This window comes from Thermobia domestica, chromosome 1 (assembly GCF_964235325.1).
Source record: "Thermobia domestica chromosome 1, izTheDome1.hap1.1, whole genome shotgun sequence".
NCBI classification, from domain to species: Eukaryota; Metazoa; Arthropoda; class Insecta; order Zygentoma; family Lepismatidae; genus Thermobia; species Thermobia domestica.
Genome location: NC_137454.1, coordinates 284,284,297 through 284,299,927, shown reverse-complemented (window position 1 = coordinate 284,299,927; position 15,631 = coordinate 284,284,297). Strand labels below are relative to the sequence as shown.

At 37.6% G+C, this 15,631-nt stretch overlaps 1 protein-coding gene across 1 annotated transcript in view; it reads right to left on the bottom strand.

Moving 5' to 3' along the window:
• Positions 1–15,631, bottom strand: part of LOC145680200 (uncharacterized) — a 123,299-nt gene that overhangs the window by 57,757 nt on the left and 49,911 nt on the right. Inside the window, exon 9 of the mRNA XM_081750490.1 lies at positions 11,708–11,823. Coding sequence (XP_081606616.1) covers positions 11,708–11,823 — 116 coding nt within the window. The remainder of the gene's footprint in view (positions 1–11,707; positions 11,824–15,631) is intronic.

Here is a 15,631-nt window from a genome sequence, read left to right as displayed (position 1 = left end):
ACTAATTCCAGTGGTTATTAAAATAATTTAACAATGGCTGACAAGTAAATGGTCCAGATGGATGAAACGAGTTGCGGAATGAGACATAGTTCGTCTGATAGACGATGTGAAAATATTGTAATATCCTATGTGATGTCGTAAACAAGCAGTTCCACGCTTCAATGTTTACAAACAACACCACATGGTTCGGCAAGAGGATCTTCCACCCGAGGGACCTGTAATCACATGCAGATGACGGCTTCTGGCCCCTCCCACGGAGCAGAAGACGACATCGGAGCAGCAGCGCCACCGCCACCCAAAAGGACCCTATAAATTGGATGGACGAAGACAACTCGACACCAGTTCTCTGGTGACCCTCCTTTAGTCTGCTACGGGACTCTTGGAGTAACCTAACCCCAGGCCTCTAGTCTGCTACGGGACTACGCCTATCCTATCTCCTGGCTTAGCCTGCTACGGGGCTCTGTCTGGGAATCCCAACCTCAGCCGCTTAGCCTGCTACGGGGCTCTGTTGGCAACTTAACCTGCCTCTGCTTGCTACGGAGCATTGGTTCCTTAACTCCACTCCTCTTAGCCTGCTACGGGGCTCTGTTGGAGATCCTGTCTGCGACCACTCGGTCAAAGACTACCTTTTACTCACCCTTTTAAATAGAGACCAAATTGTATAGTATTTTGTACAAATACTCATATAGTGGATTTTTATAATAAAACTGGTAGTGGGAGTCGATTCCGGACACTCTTTTTATTAACTGCTCTACCTCTTCCTTATATGAGACGAAATTACACAAAGTTTTACATGGTAGAGGCTTAACCGACTCAGAATAAGCTCTGAATACTCCCCTACCGGACAGTATTTTTATTAACCGGAAGTGGACTTTTTTTTTTCTTTGGAAGGTATGTGAATTTTTTTTTAAGTGTTTGTGCTTTTAGTGAACTGAATTTGTTTATGCCTCAAACTAGAACTGGTAAAAACACTTTTCCAGAAAACATTTTTAACATGGAGCAAAATTCGCGCCCTTCTTTTAATATACCACACCTCACTAAGTATTCGGGACACGTTACGGAGGACCCCGATAGATTTTTTATGCTTTTTGACCATCTTGCATTATTGCATTCGTGGAATGAACAGAAAAAGAAAGAACTATTACCTATGTACTTACAAGATGTAGCACTTGATTTAGTCCTACAGTTAAAGACCCAGAATCAGTTAGACGCGCTTAATTATGAACAATTAAAAGACAAATTAGTTGCACTGAGTAGACCAAGATTACCGGCATATCGAGCGGAATTCGAAATTTTTCAAGTCCAACAAGGTGAAAACGAGCCAGTAGATGCTTATTTTCTCAGAAAATTAAGGGTCATTAGACAAGTTCTGCCTCAGGCCACCGAGGAGCAGAAAATAAATTATTTATCCTTAGGTTTAAAGAAAACTTTTTTGCAAAAGATAGCGTTAGAAACATTTACAACTGTTCACGCCTTACAAACGCATTTACACAACCTCGAGAAAGCAAATGACCTAATGAAGAAACGTGATTACGTGGAATTACAACAGGCATTTTATTCACTCTGCGATCAGAGTACACCAGTCAGCAGTTTACATTCATCAGCAATCGCTGGCGCTTCCTTCCCTGTGCATCAACAACAACTGACCTATCCAATATGTAACCCAACACCTAGTTGGAATCAATACCAGCAACCAGCTTCAGTTTTTCCTACACCATCAGCACCACAGCTACAGGGTGCATCACAAAATCAGATAACTCTAAATCCTTCCCCCCAAGTTGCTAATCCGAATCCCCCTCCCGAACCCCCCGCGCCTAGCACATCTAGTAATTCCAGTGCAAACAATTCATTAGATTTCACTAAATTAGCAAATCAAATGGCTGAACTGTCTCTTCTCGTAGCTCAAAATGCCATTAACAACTCACAATTTAGGAGAGGTGGCCGTAACAATTATAGGTCGAAAAGTACAAATAACGGAAATCAAAATCGGCAGAGAAATGGAAATAAGAGCAATTCTAAAAATAATAATAAAGATAATAATAGTAATCCTAGGCCGGAAACAGTTACAGTATGCGGTACGTGCTATAAGAAAGGTCATTCTTCCAGTACATGTTATAAGAACAATCAGCAGGGAAACGCCTAGGGGGGCCCCAGGACAAACCCTCTCAAGAACATGTTCTGAGGGCCGAGAACCAGGAAAGAAGTGAACAACAAAAATTGGCAAATACATCACTTTATGCAGTAGCTCCGTTATCAGATAGAAGGGAGAACATTAAAATGTTAAATCAGGAACATAAATTATTAATTGATGTAACAATTAATAAAGAAAAATATCCTGTAATCATAGACACTGGCAGTTCATTGAGTCTTTGGCCTAAAAATTGGCTTCCACAAACACAAAATTGATTCCTTTTAGCACTAATCTACGAGGAATTGAGAATTCTGTCGTAAATTTACGCTATATAGCTTTGATTACATTCAGAATTGGCTCAACAACATTTTCTCATTATTTCAGAATTTTAGAGCATGGAGACTTTTTGCCTTTATTCGGTGAAGACATTCTAAATCGATTACAGACCAAAATTGACTTAAAGAATAACATGTTGTCAGTATACAAGAAACCACGGCCTCCGCAGTATCCAATTGAAATTAATACCCAGGAAAAATTATCTGCTAACGCTATGCATACAATAAAACAGCACAAGTCGGCTGATGTTTTTACAACACGAAAGGTTACCATACCAGCCAGGTCACATTTCTTTTTACCAATTAATATCAAGAATCGGCAAAAGAATAATAAATACTTTTTTATCTCTCCATTAGAAAATTTTCTGGACAAATACGGACTACAAACGTTGCCTACTAAAGTACCTAAGAATAATTTGACTTTATTGATATCAAATCCTACTAGTAGACCGGTAACGTTAGTAAAGAGCACCCCAATTGCGTATGTTGAAGAGAATGTTCAAGAAGTAGATTTACAGGGTGATTACCAAAAAGATGAACAAAATGACGAAACATTTTATAGAACGGAACAAGAAATTCAGAATAGGCTGGAAGAGACCAAGTCACTTTTTGATATTAAATTATTTGACATCAATCCAAGTTTAACGAGTCAGCAAAAGAAAGCTGTGCATGATCTACTTTTTAGATACAGGGATGTCTTTTCTTATACACCAACTGACATTGGCTACTTTCGTGGCTATGTACATAAAATAAGGATAGATAAAGGAGCCTCTTTTCATCAGAGATCATCTCCCATTCCATTGGCAGTAAGACCCCAAATTGACCTACAAATTAAACAACTTTTAGATGCCAATATTATTAAAGAAACTAGTGACAGTTCCTTTTCATCGCCACTTCTCATAGTGAAGAAGCCAAATACTTCAGAGTTCCTCTTAGTTCTCAACCTCCAAGCTTGTAATAGGTTCTCACACTACATTAGTATACCATTTCAAAATACGGAGGATATTCTACACGTTTTAACAGGAAAAAACTCTATATCCACAATTGACATAAAGACATCGTATTTCCAGCTATTATTGCATCCCAAAAGTCAAAAATACATGACTTTTGAGCTCAATCATACTAGGAAGGCATATAAGTTTCAACGTTGCGTAATGGGACACACTTCGTCCGCCGCTGCCCTAAGTATAGCTGTACGAATGCTTTTAGAGGGACTACCACCGCGCATAACAGCCTTTGCGGATGACCTCGTTATAGGAAGCAAAAATTGGAAACAACAATTGTCAGACTTATAATTGCTCTTTAAAAGATTAAGGAAACACGATTTTAGAGCAAACCCGAACAAGACCCATCTATTATACTCGGAATTAGAAGTTTTAGGATTCACAGTTAATGAAAAGGAGATTAAAATATCACCTAAAATTTCCAATAAAATACGCAATTTTAAGAAACCAACCTCTAAACGCACCTTGAAGAGTTTCCTCGGACTATGCTCTTATTTGAGGACACATATTAAAGATTTCACGGAAAAGGTGGAACCATTTCAAATTCTTTTAGACAAAAATTCAAAATTTAAATGGACAACACAGCATGATGATCTATTTGAAAAACTTAAAACGGATATTAAACAAGCTCCATCTTTATTTCATTTTGATCCATCATTGGAAATCCGAGCATATTCAGATGCTTCGTCAACCTCCGCAGGCGGCATATTGGCTTGTTATGATACTAAAACCAATCAGGAACGTGTTGTTTCCTATTGTAGTCGACGTTTTACTAAAACTGAGAGAAAGGCCTCAACATGGCAAAAAGAACTATATGCACTCATATATGTTCTTCGAAAATTTCGTTATTTCTTACTGAATAGAAAATTTAAATTATTTATAGACGCTAAATGTTTGACATCACTCACTACCCAACCGGACAAAGTCGGAAAATTTTGTCGTTATAAAATATTTTTGGCAGATTACAATTTTGAAATACAGCACATTAAAAGTCAACAGCATCCCGCAGACATTTTTAGCCGCTTAGAAGACAAACAAGATATACAAAAGGACGAGAATCAAGAAGTTGATAACTTCTCCGACACAGAAGACGCTAAAGTTTTTGCTTCACATTCTTTAGAGCACACTTTTCAAATTGACCAGTCCATTATGTTACCTAATTTAGCAGATGAACAAAGGAGGGACCCTTCATTTTCGGACATCATTACTGTATTGGAGAATAAAGAACCTAACAAATTATCTACACTCCGTGCGGCGAAATATTTTTCTCTTAAAAATGGATTATTATATAGGACTCAGAAACACCCGCAATTAGGACTGCTGTATTTACTTTGCGTACCAAAATCTTTACTAGGCAAATGGTTCGAGGCTATTCATAACAACCCAATGGCACCACACTTTGGTTACACCAAGACATACCAGTCGGCGCTTAGGAAATACTATTTTCCTAACATGAAAGCTTACATAGCCAATAGAATAAAGACTTGCAATCTTTGTCAAAAACTCAAGAAGTTACCAGCTAAACCAGCGGGCCAATTGCTGCATCACCCATCTAAACCCATTGCCACTGCTTGGCAGTACGATTCAATTGGGCGAGTGCCGGTCGGAGATGGAAGATTCAAACACATACTAGTTGCTATAGAAATATCCACGCGATACTGTGTCACCAGAGTTGTAGACAACATCACAGCAGAAGAAATTGAACAATTTCTCATATATGACATTATTCTTAAGTACGGAGCTTTTTCATACCTGTATTTGGATAGACACCCTGTACATAACGCTAAGAGACTGCAAAACTTACAAAATTCTACAATTTTGAATTTAAATTTTGTCCAGCGTATGACCACAAAAATCTGGGTGTAGTGGAAACATTCCACAGAATAATACAGAACGCTCTTAAATTTTTTGTACAGGAGAATCAAAATCAATGGCCAAAACTAATTCCATACATAACATTCGCAATTAATACATTTGTGCAGGCCGGAACTAAATATTCATCTTTTTTCCTCATGTATGGATACGAACCTAAGACCATCTCTGATATTGCATTAGCGTCAACTCCAACATTATGTGTCAACAAAGAATATTTGAATAAGATACGAGGGATCGTTCAGGATAATTTAATCGCAAGTTATAATAAACAGAAAAAATATTTTGACAGCAGACATCAACAAACTAATTTTGATAAGGGACAGAAAGTACTTGTATTCTTTCCCAATCGTCAAGTTGGGATACCAGAATCATTTTCATCCAAATATGTAGGACCTCTAGAAATTATCGAAAGAGTTAATCCTAATCTTTATAAGATCAAATTTCCAAATTCATATCGTCAAACAATACAGGAGATTTCAGTGGACCGGATTAAGCCATTTCATGAATACAGAGATCATATAGAACAAGAATAAATAACTTCATTTTATTTTCTACACGAGCGAAAAAAAAAATGCAGTACTCACCACTAAAAGACACGACTTCAGCAGATAAAAACACTCTTCACAACGATGCAAACATTCATTTCCTTTTTGTTTTATAAAAAGCTGATTCATTTATTTTACGGTGGACTGAAAGAATGCTGAGATCTGCATTTTTGCATTTAAAAAGCAACTGACCTTTACAAGGACAATCAACTTATAATCATACAACTTCTTCATTCTTTGAGCTAAATGGTGCCACCAACATAGAATATAAATATTCTACAGGACGCTCCAAAAGTTATGAGCACTTCTACATTATACAGGATGATCAGGAATTCAGGACCACCATTATTATCGTCATTGACATTTAAAATTGGATTATTTTATTGTAATACATATCTTTAGTGCAAATATTTTAGAAACTTTTACACCTTATACAGGGTGACCAAGAAATCACGCCGTTCAAATTAGAACTTTCCAATATAAATTATCTTTATATCTCAGTATCAATAGTAGCTTTTTTATTACTCCTAACTCTTATAATTTTACATAGATTATATATCCGTCTTCGCTCGTTACCAAAAATATCCAAAACGCCTCGCTTAGAAATATCTCCTCCAATTCCGATGGACACATTTAATACCAATATTTTAACTATGGAGCAACTGACATTACAGGCTCCAACACCATTCACTATAAGTGAACTAATATATGTGTATTAAGCCAAAGCTTAAAACAGCCCTACCTCGAGGGAAATGAAGTGACATATTAAAATGCACCGATCCTGCCTGTGATTAGGGACTAACTGTTTAGTGCTTTCTTCCGCTACCTTATTACTGCTCCGAAAAGTGATTTTTTTTGTGTGTTGCAAGTGTTATTAATGTTTTAGTGCTTTTTTTGTGTGTGTGTGATACCTCAGTGTTGCCAACCCTCATATAAAGAAAAATAACCCGTCGGCTTATTTTTTAAACAAGCCAGGGGGGTGTAATATCCTATGTGATGTCGTAAACAAGCAGTTCCACGCTTCAATGTTTACAAACAACACCACATGGTTCGGCAAGAGGATCTTCCACCAGAGGGACCTGTAATCACATGCAGACGACGGCTTCTGGCCCCTCCCACGGAGCAGACGACGACATCGGAGCAGCAGCGCCACCGCCACCCAAAAGGACCCTATAAATTGGATGGACGAAGGCAACTCGACACCAGTTCTCTGGTGACCCTCCTTTAGTCTGCTACGGGACTCTTGGAGTAACCTAACCCCAGGCCTCTAGTCTGCTACGGGACTACGCCTATCCTATCTCCTGGCTTAGCCTGCTACGGGGCTCTGTCTGGGAATCCCAACCTCAGCCGCTTAGCCTGCTACGGGGCTCTGTTGGCAACTTAACCTGCCTCTGCTTGCTACGGAGCATTGTTTCCTTAACTCCACTCCTCTTAGCCTGCTACGGGGCTCTGTTGGAGATCCTGTCTGCGACCACTCGGTCAAAGACTACCTTTTACTCGCCCTTTTAAATAGAGACCAAATTGTATAGTATTTTGTACAAATACTCATATAGTGGATTTTTATAATAAAACTGGTAGTGGGAGTCGATTCCGGACACTCTTTTTATTAACTGCTCTACCTCTTCCTTATATGAGACGAAATTACACAAAGTTTTACAATATGCAAATGTGCAAAGTTATAGCGGATGAGTGTCATAAGAAACGGAGGGGAAGGGGGTCAAAGTTGGTGGGAGAAGGGATGCTGCTATTGAAATACATCAAATAAACTGTTGAATCGTGAAAATTGTGAAAGATAGACTATACAAACAGTGCTAATTTCACATATTGGCAAAAGAAGAATAGGTAGAGTAGATCACGAACCTCCGTCACCATCTTGAAATCCGCCATTGTGAAATATGTGATATTTGTTGAAATGGAAAGGTAGTGATGTGATATATCAATTATTGCCAGCATGTTCTCAAAAAGTCAATTATAAACTTTAGTAATCGTTGTCTGTATTTATTTGGAAGATTTAGGATCATCTTTATAGTTATTTACGAAAAGGTAGGAGACTGATACTTGTATGTTGAAAGTTTTGATTATAACAAGAACACTAAGTTAAACATATCCACAAGCCAAGAAAACTAACAGTGAAATTTGATATCCAAGTTGTATATTATTACATTATGATCAAATTTCACTGTTCGTTTTATTGGCTTGTGGATATGTTTAACTTACATATGTTCTGGTGATAATACAAACTTTCAACATACGAGTACCAGTCTCCTACATTTTTGTAAATAACTATAAAGATGGTCCTAAATCTTCCAAATAAATACAGACAACGATTACTAAAGTTTATAATTGACTTTTTGAGAACATGCTGGCAATAATTGATATATCACATCACTGCCTTTCCATTTCAAAAAATATCACAATTTCAAAATGGCGGATTTCAAGATGGCGGTGGAGGATCGTGATCTACTCTACCTATTCTTCTTTTGCCAATATGTGAAACTACCACCGTTTGTATTGTCTATCTTTCACTATTTTCACGATTCAACAGTTTATTTGATGTATTTTAATAACAGCATAGCCCTTCTTCCACCAACTTTGACCCCCTCCGTTTCTTATGGCGCTCAGCCGCTATAACTTTGCACATTTGCATATTTTCACATCCTCTATCAGGCGCACTATGTCTCATCCCGCAACTTGATTCATCCATTTGGACCCTTTACTTGTGAGACATAACGGAAGAAAGACATGCAGCATAAACACATCAGGAGTTTCATTCTGTATCAGCCCTCGCAAAATTTGCGGAGCGTAACGCAACGTAATACAAACAATGCTAAAAGCGATTATAACTGCTATATAGATTATCGGAACTAAAATGCAAACTTTCAGTTGCATTAACGCAAACTGTTGCAGAATGAGGCCCTAGAAGTAGACTTACTTCTGCACATATTTCTCGAAGAGGTTGGAATGCTTCCAAAAGATTTAAAAAGTGTTAGGAACACAAAATTTAATAAGAAACTATATTAATTTGTTTTATATAAATATACAGATGTCTATCAATTTAATGGAAACATGTGAAATGTTGGTAAGTATACTCCATAAGAAAGCCACCTGCGTAGACGGTGATGGGCGACCTCTCTGACTTCCAGAAAGGACAAATTTTTGGCGCTCGATTATGTGAAGGGAGTGTGACGAAAGTGGCAAGGTGTTGGATATGTCGTGCATGATACTGTTTATGGTGACGACGGCCTACAGAACTCACCGCAGAATTACATCGGTGAAGAGGAACAGTAATCGTAAGAAAACTCTCAGTTTCAGGTTACGCCAAGCATTAAAAGAGGACTGTTTTGTTTATTAATAACTACACTTAGAAATATCAAGTGACTGCGGTGCAAGTGACGGAGGAACTCTTACACCTTCCACACCCTCTATCAACAATCATAGTCTGCTGCGAGTTACATGATATAGACATACGGGGTCGAGTTGCACGGTGAACCGCGAAATGACGCCCATGGTGCAGCAAACATACAACATGAACCGATGATAACTAGAAGCGTGATATGGTCAGACGAATCATCATTCACCTCATTTCAAACCACGAACCGTGCTTGTGTGTGATGGACGACCAAAGAAGTATATGATCCGCAGTGTCTCCGTCCAACCTTGAAACATGACGGCGGCTGTATAGGTATAAATGCTATGGGCCGCAATATTGTGGTGTTCTGTAGGTTCTGTCCTGATGCTTATCGGTTGCGTCACTACCCGTGATTATGTCGGCATTATGGGACCATTGCTATGGTCCAGATGTTATTTTCGGACATTTGCGCAATATTCCAGTAGGATAACGAGTTCATTCGCACAGCTGGAGTTGTTGCGGCAAGGTTTGAGAAACAGGTCGCGTCACTAGCCGTGATTATATCGCCTTTCCAGGGCACAGTTCCTATGGTCCAGTTGTTCTTTCCGGGCAATTACGCCATATTCCAGGGCGATACATCCGTTCACACAGTTGGAAGTGTTGCGGCATAGTTTTGTGCAACACTGGGATGAAGCTGACCACTTCCTCTGGCTTGCCCAATCCCGAATATGAACATAATTAAACATTTGGGGTCGCAGGAATCCGGCAGACACAGATTTTCGCCTCCATCATCTCTCACGGAACTGAATGATGCATTGCGCGCAGAATGATGTAAAATTACACTTACTACTATTCACGACCGCTACGGCTCCAATTCACGTCGCATCAGAGCTGTTCTGACACAAATGATGATCAAAATGCAATATTAATCTGGTTATATGCACTTTTATCGGGGACTTTCCTTAACTTGGTAAGAATCTGCATCTTTCATTAGTTTAATAGTACGAGGGCAAGTCAAGAAAGACTTGGACTGATTTTTTTCCCGGCAGTTCTGTTAACGCTGGAGCTTCATAGTTTGGCATACAAGTAGGGTGGGTCTTGCTGTGCATATATATAAAATGTTGTTAAGGAATCATTGCATGTTTGGTAACCACGACTTTTTATTGCAGGTGATGTTCTGCGCCGCCTCTAGAAGTCGCCTGTAGAAGAAATGGAGTCATTACGAGATGAACAATTTGCAGCTATACGGTTCTGCTATCGCCTGGGGAAAAGTGCAACAGGAACTCTAGGAATGTTGAGAGCAGCCTACAAAGATGACGCTCTGCCACGAAGTACCGTGTTCTGGTGGTTCAAAGAGTTTAAAGAGGGCCGAATGACAATCACGAAAGCTGGTGGACCAGGTGTATCAGCGTCAGCTGTTACTGAGGTGAACATTAACACGGCAGCAGTCATTGTTAGAGAAGATCGCCGCATCAGTATCGACGATCTGGCAGCCGCACTACGCATATCTCATGGCAGTGCCTTCAAAATTTTGCATGACCACCTCCACATGAGCCGAGTGTGTGCGCGATGGATTCCGCGACTCCTGACACCAGAGCAGAAGGCCGTTCGAGTGGAGCCTTGCAGGGAGCTGTTGCAAAGGTTTGAGGATGGTGGAGACGCCTACCGCACCGTGCGACTTTTTTCTATTCCCTGCCCTAAAATCCAGACTGCGTGGACGCCGCTTCTCCGATAATTCCGAGGTTCTGAAGGCATCGGAGGCGGTTTTGAAGGACCTCTCAAAGAATGGCCTGCGACACGTGTTTGAGGACTGAAAGACTCGAATGAAAAAATGCATTCAAATGGGCGGGGACTACTTTGAAAAGGATCATGTGCCTGTTGCTGAGTAATAATAAATTGCCTAGAAAAAAAAAATCAGTCCAAGTCTTTCTTGACTAGCCCTCGTATTTTATATAAACATCTTATTATAGACATGTACACTATAATGATCACTATCATATAGATACTTATTCGAAACAATTTACGAAAACTTTATTTATTGCCTGACAAAAGTTGTGTAGCACTGACTACATGATATGCTTAATAATTTGTTAGCGTTTTTGTAATGGTAGTCTAGTTATAATATCGTGCATTAAAGAATTAATGTAAGACAGTCCTTGTTTGCAAACGAAATTAGGAACAAAGTAAGTTTTCAGACATAATTATGTGAAGACGTCTACGATCTAGAATAAACGAACTATAAACAATAAAATATTATTGTGTGTGCTTAACTAATATTATTTGGAATTAACTCACTACGTAGCGCATTGATTTTTTTTAAATATATTATAAAGCTCGTAATACTTTTCTACTTAAATATACTTTACATAAATTTTCACAACCAAGCATTTAGAAAACATTTTTTTAAATACACTTCCTATCGTTAACTTTATATTTATACAATAAATAAATAAATAAAAAATACTAACCATCAGTTGAACTAGTGCTGGTTTCCGTGAAATAAGACGTGTATCGGTGACCACTGGATCTACTAATTTACTAGCAGAATATACCACCTCACCTCCACGAATACTCAGTCGTTCACCTGTAATAATTAGTTTTAAATAACTTAAGTAAAACCGATAGTTTTTTTTTAAAAAAAAAAAAAAAGAACTACTGCACTTGTACAAATCACTATTATACGTATGGAGCTTTTTTTTAAAAAAAATAGAAAATAATATCGGTAACCTTGAAATTCACTTCTCTTTTTAGTTCAATATTCCATGTTTATACTCTGAGGCTAAGCGAAACGATGATCATCATGATACATGAAATCGTAGAACGAAGAAAGTAGGAGAAAGCGGGAGAACCCCGAGGAAACCCACACACGCTATGTTTGTCCACCACACAGCTCTCTTGACTGTGGTAAAGTTTATTTTATTTCATTTCTCTTGTGAGAGAGAAAAATAAAGGAAGTGTGTTACAAGAAGGGGAAAAGTTTTGTGACTTCTTTTTCACTATCACAGGACTTTGATCAGTTCTCAAGAAGAACCGTAAAAACTCTTGTTCATGCTCGTCATACATCTGGTTTGGAACTCTTGTCGTCTGCCTGAACAATCAGCGCAGACTCTTAGCTGTTGTGACGTCATCTGAGGCATGCGTAGAAGGCCAGACTATGATTGCCACGCTCACCTCGCACACAGCCGTCAGAAATCAAGTTTCTAAGATGTATTAGAACGATGTTACTAAGTTTAACTCAAGACATGTTTCGTAAGGAAGTTTGTCATGTAGTTACCACACAAATTTTCATATACATTTTCTTGTAACCAAAGGGTAAAGTATTAGGTTGTTAATGTCTAAATTAAAAGATTCAGTTACTTTTCATGCTATTCGTGCTTATTTCTAATGAGTCTTTTTTGCCCAAGTACTAAGACAGACGTAGTACATGTTTGTGTGAAGTTTAGTGGTGAATCAAACGCCTAATTTTAACTTAAAATAGTTACTGCGAGTTGAAGAGATAAAATTTGTGTATTCAGGGTGGCGACTAAAATTACGAGAAAGAATTCTCTGACTTATCCCGGTTTTCAAGAACATATTTGAAATTTTCCCTGATACGTAATTAGCTAATTAGCTATACAGACTTTTGTATCTTGATAGATATCCAAGCCTAAGAAAACAAGACAACGATTATATGTAATATATTCTTCCCTTATCAACTAGAAAATAAATATAAAAACAAATACGATGTATTTTATTATGAAACTCAAAACATTTACCTAATGAAAATTCCTGCACACAGAAGAAATTAAATATTTCCTGAAACCGGAAACTGTAGACATACATGATGAAAGTTCCGTTAGATATGAAAGGAAAAAGTCATAGTGAGACACACACCGAATGAGGTTGGATGTGTATCACATTTCAAGAAAGTAAATCCTCTTGTAAAACGGGTTTGGATATCAGACTCCGAACTATGAAAACATTTATGATCAGTACAACTCCAATCATTTCACGGATTCCACCTTTTTAATACAATTTATTAGGACTAAAATCGAACATGATTTATTCGAAAAATACTTTCATACATTGCAAAAGCTGTAATGTGCAAATACCACAAACTCATAATCTATCGGACTATACAAAAGCAATGTGGAGCAGAAAATAACACAAAACACAAAAGAAGATCTGCAATTGCATACGAAATGGTCGAGTAGTATGAGTCAATAGTCTACCAATCAGATTTTTATGTGTTCAAACCCAGTAGGAAGTCATTCTTTTAAGTGTGATCCTCTTTCTATCCGGAGACTGAGAACATTTCTTTGAATAACTCTCTGGCAACACCTTTAATTTCAAATTCAATTAGAAAGGAATATTATACGATTTGCAAGCAAATTATATAGAATAGTAATTATAGCATAGCAATTTGTAATTCGTATCTAAAATAAAGCAAATCTAAAATAGGTTGAAAACAAAATATTGACCCTAGGAACACTAAATTGGCCTATGAGACCCACAAATTATTTCTTTAACATTTTTTAACACTTCTAATTGGATAAAAAATCTGAAAAAAGAAAGTGATATTGTCCGGCTTGAACCCACTCATCATAAAGCGTACTTGCTTAGTTATTTATGTTTTGTTCTTTCTGTTTTTAAATTAGAAAAGCGTTCCCCCTCCCTCAGAGCCTCCTCCCCTTGGTATATTAAGGGGCTATTCACTGAATACGCTAACTGTTACATTAAACTGTTTTGGCTATATATTTTCTTTTCCTTTCAAACAATTTTGGTATTACAACTTGTAGGGGCATTCTATTTTCATTGAAACTATTATTTCGATGCAGTGTTGCTATCTACCATTATGAATATTTAGTTTTTATTTTTTTCCTGATTATTTACTTGTTACCTAAGTGTTATATTTTCTATTAGTTTATTCCTTTAAACCTTTTAACAGCTAAATATGTCGCTTTATATTATATTCATACACACACGGATAGAGCGAGAGAGAGACAGACAAAGAGAGAGAGAGAGAGAGATGGTGATGGCAAAGAACTAAGCTGCTGCGCTTCTGGTGTCATCAAGTAATTTTAATTGTAGAATTTACAACCAGCAGCCTGTAAACTGACTGAAGACGTATATTTGATAGGAAGTTCTGTTTGGTATTCTGTGACTGTACGTCGGAATCTGCAGCAGCATTGGAACAATGGTCAATTGTACTTCTCGCAAAAGTTCAATGAAATAAGGACTTAAAAGAAGTTTTAAATGAATCTGACATAAAAGATAGTGAGCTCTGAGACACTGAGACCAGCCTCACCTAACATAACCTAAACTCTCATACTATTTATCTTTTGCGGAAACTGAATTTAAAAATCTCCCGCCGTTTCAGAGATTTCAAGGGTGAATGGAATTATACCTTGTAATATTCATAATGCTATAGTACTATTTTGCAATGCTCACAGACAAGATGTAGCTTGTTTGCTTACGTTTTACACGTGCATTCCACAGATGCTAAAATCCACAATAGCTGACGTTAGAAAAATTATAAGTATATGTTGGTTGGCAACACTGTTCCTCTAGCAACATTCCCTATAGTATCCAATGAAGGTCCTCACATCTTTTCGCGGAAACAAGCTTTAAAAGGATTTCACAATTCCAAGGATAACCGGGATGGAAAATATAAAAGGTTAATCCTCAATTCATTGGAATACTTAAATATTCCCCCCTCTGCCCCACTCTACCCAACCACCATTCAAATACGATTAGAAGTCTTTGCACATACTACCCCGTACTAACTTACTATTGATCTATATCATAGTTTTTGTATAATAACAAATGAAATAAATAGGTCATATTTACTGACATAAATTGTTAGTTGAACAATTACACACATAAGGTTGGAAACACTGTACTTAGAAACTAAGTAATAATGTAGAATAAAAATATATGATGTCTTAGACACCCCAAATTCACATCAAACAATATTAATTAGTTTTCGTGAGAAATAATGACATTTAGTTGTGGATCTCAGAACCCTCCCCCTTCCCTGGTGTTTAATGTAATTCAACAATACCTTGGTGTTCCCAGGGTTAAGTATGTTCACTATTCCATTACTATCCTCTTATTTAAAACGAAAAACTACTTATAAGCAGTGGTGATTTCAGAAGATTTTCCCCAGAGTATGTTCAATATATGGGGAGTACTGTGAAATCACTGGCAGTCAATATTGAGCACAATCAAAGATATGGACCCGAAGGGAGATTTCTAAATTCGAGAGAGGGGTGTCAAATTCCCTCCAGGTCATCCCTGAAATCAATACTGTTTATAAGGTTATCTTAACAAATAGAATATTATATTTCTTTCTTATTCTACATTTTAAAATGGCAAAAATAATAACCTATAAAGAACTATACTAAAGGCAT